The sequence below is a fragment of the Panonychus citri genome, unplaced genomic scaffold, assembly GCF_014898815.1.
Source record: "Panonychus citri isolate SS breed McGregor unplaced genomic scaffold, ASM1489881v1 Contig00117, whole genome shotgun sequence".
NCBI lineage: Eukaryota > Metazoa > Arthropoda > Arachnida > Trombidiformes > Tetranychidae > Panonychus > Panonychus citri.
The window spans coordinates 240928-249922 of NW_026515522.1; the positions used below are offsets into that span (position 1 = coordinate 240928).

General features: G+C 30.3%; 1 protein-coding gene across 1 annotated transcript in view; it reads left to right on the forward strand.

Annotated features, from left to right (window-relative positions):
- Positions 1-8788, forward strand: part of LOC128390274 (zinc finger protein 704-like) — a 31713-nt gene extending 22925 nt beyond the window's left edge. Inside the window, exons 3-5 of the mRNA XM_053349964.1 lie at positions 5407-5702; positions 6111-6211; positions 6320-8788. Of these exons, the coding sequence (XP_053205939.1) occupies positions 5407-5702; positions 6111-6211; positions 6320-7532 (1610 nt within the window). The 3' untranslated portion in view covers positions 7533-8788. The remainder of the gene's footprint in view (positions 1-5406; positions 5703-6110; positions 6212-6319) is intronic.
- The last annotated feature ends 207 nt before the right edge of the window (positions 8789-8995 follow it).

The following is an 8995-nucleotide window of genomic DNA, read 5'->3' on the forward strand; positions in this document are numbered from 1 at the left end:
CCTATTGATCTCTTGATGTGAAAACAATCCTTTCCTCATCTTCATCTTCATCAATTTCATCTACTGTTATAACAGTAAATTCATCTTTTGTCTCTTTCTCCCTTTAAGTAAACCTCATCTTCATCTTTATTTTTCATATGATGATAATGATTATCATTCCAATCAATTTATGGTTAACCATCTTATCCCATAATTGATGGAGCCAAAATAATTACATAAGCCAATTACGTCTAAAACTTATCACAAAATCATCATCATCCTTATCATCCTAATCAAATCTAATTCATTTCTCAATTACATTAACCTTTATCTTTATCTTTCTCTTTACACACTCAATTGAATACAAAATTTTCATCTAATACATTAACGTTACAAGGCTAATTTTCAGAGATAACTAATAATAAGATTGAACATATAAAATAGTAGCTTTTTTTTTCTTTACAAAATTACTATTCATTTCATCATTTCTCATCTGTTAATAGTATCATCATCATTATCATCATTAAGTAGCTGCATATAATTGTAATGATATTAATAGTTGCTGAATAAAAATGTGAGCTCAGTAAAATGTTGAAATATATAAGTAAACAAAACGACAGTAGTCATCATCATCATCATCATCCTCTATTGTCTGGAAAAACTCAATATACAAACAAATATCAATGTCAAGTACAGTTGATAACATAACAATTGATATATAAGGGTATTTGGGTGTATGCGCATACCCATATAAATCACATAGTACTTGACTTTTTAGTTTGTATTATTTTGTTTACCATTCTTTATGGATGCTTAACTTAATATACACTTTATTATATATGATATTCTAGATAGTTTTTCATGATAACCATTAGTGAGTAAAAAAAGAGAAAGGGAGAGAAAATAGAATTTGCTTCATCTTGAATATTTACTAATCACCAGAATTTGAAATGATTCAAAGTGAAAAATGAATGAAAGGCAATTTTTTACTTTATCATATTATTGTTATCATATCGTTATATCATATTTTATTATAGCATTGAAAGAGAGTGAATTATGTACTCTCCCTCCCAGTCACATTTTCATCTTCTTGCTCTTCATCTTGTCATCAAGTTTTACCGAATCGAATTGAAAATTATCAACATTTGATAACCTAAAGTTTATTCAGGTTACTGGTTGATGAGTTTTGCTTTAGCTTCAATGGCTTTTTCCTCGTTTATTATTATTGTTGATGCTTAATTTTTGTTTACCTAGTAAGAGGTTTTAATCATCCCTTTGAATTTCCCTCTCTCTCTCTCTCTCTCTCTCACTTCTCTAGTATCTTCTACTATCTCTTCATTTGAAAGATGATGCTGGTTGTGATGAAGAAAAAGTTGATAATGTTGATGAGTTATAAATAAAAGGAGAGAGAGAGAGATAGTAAAGATGAAGGAAACTTGTCGACTCTTTCAACGCTTCTATTTGAATTGTCAACAAGTTTTGCTTCATCTTTTTTTTTTGTCTTCATCTCATTTTGGTAAACAGAGTAAAAATAGTAAAAGATGGGGAAATGAAGAAAACAGGAGGACATGAAGCTCGAAAAGTTTTGAACTTGAAGCTCGAAATCGATTTTGATAAAATATCCATTGAGCCAATTATTAATATTATCACGATAATAATGTTCAAAGAACATATAAAGTATTTATATGTAGCTGAATTCTGTTCATCTCTATCACTTTGAAACTCACAATCGGCAGAATCAGCAATAACCTGAGAACTGTAAAAGAAAACTTTTCTCTTCCTCCTGAAGAGAAAAACTTCTGAACAAAAACGAAAAGTTCCACTTTTTTATTCTTATTATATTAGTTGAAGTTCTTTCTTTTTTGTCATCATTAGCTTCGATTCATCAATAGCTTTCCGACCTCATCATCATCTAATATTCCACCATTTTGGTACGTTCATTCATTGATTTACCTTTATTAATGAAATACTAGCGATGATAGAGTAAAAGTCAACCTAGAAATCAAAAGAAACTTTTTTTCCTTCTCAATCTATTATATGAATGAGTTTATTTTCATTCGAGTAAAAGTTTCAATGATTGGTAAAGATTATCAATGGAATCAGAGAGAAGTAGAGAAATTCAATTGAACAATTAAACAAATAGCTCAAGTTGATTGTTATAATAATGTTTACAAATAGTGAAAATCCCCTGAAAAAAAACTCAAGGATAAAACTGAAAATCTAATCAATAGTTCCTATTGCAATTCTGTGATTTCATCTTATAATTCATCATCATTATCCTTCAACTGAATTTCTCATTCCTATTCAACCCTCTCTCCCTTTTTCTTTTCATCTTATTATTTTTCCGTTCCTTCTTCCGTTACTATTAATAAATTAATGGAAAGTAAATTATATAATTATCATGATTAGCGAGGAGAAACTGGAAAAAGTTCTGTTCATTTTCAAGGTTGAATTTCGGTGTTTTTTTGTTCTCTTGTTGTTGCTAAGAGAAAAGAGATAATCATAATTTCATGATGACGCTCTTCATTTATCTCTTTCTCTCTCTTCTTTATCACATATCATAACATTGAATTAAATGTTAATGTTTTCGATTCTCATTCATGGTAAATAATCAAGTTACACCAGAAAGTTATTCATTTGATATCTCATAACCTCTTACCCTGAATAAGCAAAACAAAAAAGTGATGTTTGCTTATCATGGGGGAGAAGTTTTTTTCCTCTTCCTCTATTTCGTAACCTGTTTAAATTGTTGACACAAAAGTGGGTGAGGTAGGAAGAGAAAGTGTGTAATCAATATTATCTTAATTATGTTACCATCATCATCATGATTATTATTGCGTAAAGTTAATTTACCTCTCTCCTTTTGTCTCCCTTGTCTCCCTCTTTGTCAATAAATATTATGTATTAAATTTCATCATTGGAAATATGAATCATTTGTTTCCAGTTCTTTGCTTTTCTGATTTTCTACCTGAGAAAACTAATAATACAATTCATTATGATTACAACAATTTCATGATAAATTTGACGAATTGATTCTGAATTTCATGCTCTATCTTTTGTTGTGTGAAACAAAAAACTTTTCATCATGATAATGAATTAACTCTTGTTGATTCTAATGATATCTATATAATAACTTATTTGTCATCATCATGATTATATTGACTATATAATTCAATGAGATAAACACGCAAACGATTCAGATAATGAGATCAGTGGGAGAATAATAAAAAAAAGTTATATCTTTATTATTTATCAGTTTTTTTTTCTTTATGAGTTGATGAAAAATAAATATATTGATAACATGATGAACTTGTATGAACATATTATCATGATTTCAGTTGATTTCTGAACATTATGAATACAGAACTTGTTATAACTCAATGAATACTATAAGCTACATCTTGATTTATATTGATTCTTGGTGAGGGTTTGGTTGGTGTTATTAGAGATAGAGAGAGAGAAAGATGATGAGGATGATGCGGAAGGATTTTGTAAGAGTAATCGCTGATGATTGGGATGATGAAGCTCGACTATTGAAAAGCTAAATATAACTTTTTTTTCTTGTTCTTCTATTAGAAATGAAGAAAAAAATATTTATCATGTTTATCATCATGTGAGTGATGATAATGATGAGCGCAAAGATTCATATTAGACGGATGATGAGGATCAAAATGATGATTATGATGAACAGGAAAATGTTTAGGCAGGTCAAACCTAATTAGTGTAACGTAAAATAACATGATGATTAAAGTTTTTAATTAGTTAAAATTTCCAACTCACTTTTACATCATCATCATCATAACATCATCATTATGAGACACAAAGTATTCAAGTCTTAATAACTGATGATGATGACATGGGATGAGGATGGAAATTGGATGATATATATTTATTTTTACTCTTTTTTTAAACAAATTTCAATCTTGCTGTCGCTCTCTTGATTATCATAATATGGATAAACTATGAAAAAAGTACAGTTATCATTGCAAGTTATTTATTATCATGATAATCAAAAGTTTATCCAAAGCTATCTTTTGTTTTATAATTCAACTGATTCTTTAATTGAAATCATCATCATGTAGCCAGACATTTTATCATCATTATCTCTCTCTCTCTCTCTCTCTTTTTGCTGAACTAGAAACAATGAATTCTCATGATGGAAAATAATAATCACATTAGTGATAACAATTTTCTTCATGGTAACAGCATGAACACCAAACTCTGAACAATCATGTACAGAATTAGAAAAAAAAAGAAACGAGACTAAATGAAAAATTATAAATTCTTTTAATGATGATGATAACATTTTCTCTGTATTTATTATCATCATAATCATTGTTTGTATTATATTTAGTTATCGTTTCTCTCTCAATTTTTACTCACAGAAAATTGTTCTGAGAAAAATGTTCCAATATAAAAACAAAATAATATATTTAACATTTACTTTTCTATTGAATGTTATATTTTATTTTCCAACTTCATTTCCATTTGTTGAGAAACTTTTTCTTTCCATATTAAGTTACAATCAATCAATAACTTGATATGTATGTTTATCATAATAATAATAAAAAAAACTTTGTATCATTTTCTGTTCCAGTTTCATCATTATCATCATCATGTTGATGATTATTATTTTTCATTTGAATATAATAATAACATTCAGATTGATTATTTATAAAAATCATCATCACTCAAAAGTATCAGAAAAAAACTCTCAATTTTCATAATATCATTTTCTCATCATCATCACCACACGTTGATCATTTATTATCATCTAATAGTTTCCATTTATCTTTCCCAATAATCATCGGTTCATTTATTACCTTATCATGTTTTCTCATTGACCGATCATGATGATGATCATCATCATCAGTATCATCAATCTATATCTCATTTCTATTGAGTTTAATTATTAATTCGTTGTAATTCAATTTGCATGCTTAACTATTATAACAAGAGAAATGGGTAAACTGTATTACTTTGTAATTCTGTTGATGGGGGAGAGGAAAAAGTTCAATTTCATGATATACTCATGATACTTTGTATCAAAATTTTCATTCCCAATTCACACAAACTAATATTATGAATACATTTTCATAATAATAATAAAAGCAGAATAAGTTGATAATCATTAGCTTGACAGGTTAATTGTTTTGAGTTTCTTATTCAAGTCAATTATCCGATGATAATCATCATCACTTTAGGTTCTGATTTGTAAATTAAGTTTATTTGCAACAATTTAAATTTCTATTAACTCATTAAAAACTGTAATACTTTTTTTTTCTATTAAATTTTTCTCTTCCATAATCTTGATTGTATTAATAGTTTTCTGTCTCAGCTGATGCTTTATTATGGTGATTTTTGGATTACAAAGGTTATTAATACTAATTTTCTCTTTTTTATTATTTTTTTTTCAATTTTCTTTAGGAATTTACTCAGTGAAAAGCATCGATTCTGGTGTCGAGTTTGGATCTGCTGCCAGCCGATCAAATACACCGTCACCACCGACGATTAACGAAGAGCGATCCACTGCCGCTTCGCCAATTGCCATCGAGATTAACAATAACCATGTTGAAACTATTAAAGGAAATATAAATAATAATGATTCGAATGTTAATAATAATCAAATTAATGGATTAACTATTATTCATAAGGATGAAGGAATCGATATGGATGAAACAATTGATTTTATTATTGATGATCCAATACAAACAATTGCTGAGGTAAGATGAATGAAAGAAGGATGAAGATGAACAGGAAGAAGAAGATGTTAATGATGATTTAGACAGAGAAGATATTTCTTTCTCTCTCTCTCTCTCACTTGTTCTTTGTCTATTCTGTTAGAATCAATCAGACTTTTATTTGATTTCTACCAACAATCAACTTTTATCTTCTTCTTTAGTTTCTTATTAGTATTTTGTTATATTTATTTCGTTTTCAATTATATTGATGTAGTATTCATTTACCATGTCAAGTATCATGATTTGAATCTAAATCTGAATTTGAATCCAATTGTAATCCATATAATACATAAATGTATCATCATTATGAGTAACTTTGTATTCACTTTGAAAGTTAGATGATAATTTTTTTTTCTCGCCCTCTCTTTCAATTCTTTATATACACGATAGAAGGCACGACGAATTGTATTCAAATGTACTTGGCGTGGATGTGGCGTTCGATGTGATCTAATTGAATCAATTGAAAAGCACATTAGAACCATTCACCTTGGGTAAGAGTCTAAACCATTTGGATCGATAAAGAAATTTTTTTCAATCGATTAAATTTCTCTCTTTTTACTTTTTCTCCCCATCATATGTTACATTTATCATATAAACAGACGAAGTGAAAACGCCAGTGAAGAGGAAAATGATCATGAGGAGGAATTTTATTACGCCGAAATTGAAGAGGAAATGGAAACTGAGAATATAATTATTAGTAGTAAAGATAGTTCATCTTCTAATGATAGTAGCCTGGGTCTATTGTCTCCAGTCTTGAGTTCATCAGAGTCACCTCACAGTACAAATTACAATTTAAGTCCGACACTCAGTTCGGCCTCCTCCCTCCTTTTCTTTGCTCCCTCACCCACTTGGAGTCATCTTGATATGGCACGACCTCCACACGAGGATCCTGAATATCAAGCGCAACAAAAACAATTACAATTACAGTTACAATTGCAACAACAACAACAACAGCAACAAATTCAAATACAAAACCAACAAGTGCAAAACTTTAATCAACAGCAACAGCAACAAAAACCATCACCATCATCATCATCATCATCTTCATTGGTGACCCAAACTATTGCCAGTGCCCAATTAAAACCGGAACCGGAAAGAAAGACAGTGATATCAAGCCCGATCAACATTCCCGGTATATCGGTTGCCCATCGATGGTCAACAAAAATGCGTGATTCTTCATCATCATATTCTCCTTTCTCTGCTACTAGTTGCAATTCTAGTTACTCATTTTCAAACTCCCACCATCATCATCATCACCACTTTAACCATCACCATCACCATCAGCATCAATCTCAAGCATCTCTCCTTGCCTCAAGTTCAAGTCCAGTGAACTTTTTCTCGCCAAAAGCTCCTTCCAAAGTTATGCGATTGAGTAGTAACACTTCAAGCCCAATAAACATCAAGTCATCGGGAAATAACACCAACCCAACATTAACCGGAACCATAACAATTAGCGGTACCAATAAGACAAACAGTAACACCGTTACTAGTATCATCTCATCAAGTAACAACAACCCAACCCTGAGTACAAATACAACTACCAATGCCAATAACAACGCTTCTAGTAACCAATGGACAAGCTTATTACAATCAAGTTCAACCTCATTATCGGCCTCATCATTATCTTCATCCACTTCATCTCCATCAACCACAGGGATTGCAACGACCCTCCTTAAAGGGTCAAGCATATCGCCGACCCGTCGAACCCGAACCGAGACTCGAAAGTGTCGGAAAGTTTATGGTATGGATAATCGAGACTCTTGGTGTACTCAATGCAAGTGGAAAAAGGCTTGCACTCGATTCGTTGATTAATCTTATTGTGCATCGGCCAAACAAATAAAAAGAAAAACAAAAGAAAATCACCCAAAGGTGAAAAAAGGAAGTGACCATTAGCATCTTGATGACCATCCCCTCCTTTGTTTCTCTCTCTCTTTCTCTATCATCCTGTCACATTCTGCCTTTCCGACTATTATTCTTTCCCTCTCCCTCTCACTTACTCACTCTCCAGTTAAATACTACAAATACCATCATCATCATCGCCACAATTTAATTACATAACAGAAAAAAAGAGATTTTCTCACCTTTCTTTTGTCTTCTTCCTTCTTTCTCTCTCTCTTTTGTTTTTATATCATCATTCTCTCTCTCTCTCTTAACTTTATCTTCTTTCATTTTTCTGTTCACCCAACAAACTCAATAGATTTTTTCATTACATATTATATTATACATTCAGTTATTTTTTTTGTCTCTCTTAACGTTTTTAGTTATCATCTCGTTTTCGAAATTGAAAAAAAAGTTCTATAAAAAAAAATTATTGCTCACATTTTTTTTATTATTTTGATTCGAAAACTTTGCCCTCTCTCTCTCTCTCTCTCTCTCTTTAAACCCCTTCTTATCATCATTGTCATCATCTTATCTTCTTTTCTTCTCTTTCTTTTGCTTTGCCATCTTATTTTTGATCTTCAAAAACCTCTCTTGCTCTGTGTCTTCCTTTATACATTATATTACTTTACTATTATTATTATTATCATCCTCATCTTCCGCCTCCCTCATCTTGTTCATCATCTTCATCAATTTTCGCTGATTTCGCTTAAATATCGCATCTGAATGATTATTTCTGTCTTTCAGCTACCTGAGTTTCTGCACTTACACACAAACATATAATTACCTCTTCTTCAACTACTATTGTTCATTTCAATTCCAAAGAGAATGAGAATACTAAATGAAACCAATAAATCTGAACTCTATTCGTCTCCTTATTCTCTCTCACTCTCTCGCTCTCTCACCTTGATGATGAGATTACCAGATAAGGAGGAAAAGGAAAAGAAAAGAAAACAATTAATCTTACTTCAATTACCAGCGAAAATTTTAAATTCCAACTTGTTTCCCGCTCTTTCTTTCGTGATCATTTAAAGCCCATGAAAAAAACAATACAATCTAACTTGAAATTAAAATGAAATGCACACCAACAAACATGATGTTAAAATGCCCTTTGGTTGTTTCACCTTTACCATGAAAAATGATAATATAATAATAATGATTAACTAATTGAATAATTAACATTTAGCATATCCAATTGCAAAAACGAATTCAAATTGTTTTATTTCAAATTGTTTGGCTCTTATCATGATGTTCATGATTGTGATTATATGATAATCACTGAGACAATCGGTTCACTTGTTAATCTATTGATTTAATTTAATGATAAGTTATTTTCTCTCTCTCGCTTTTGATGAATGAAAAATCAATCGAAATCTTTTCGAGTGAATTTTTTCTTT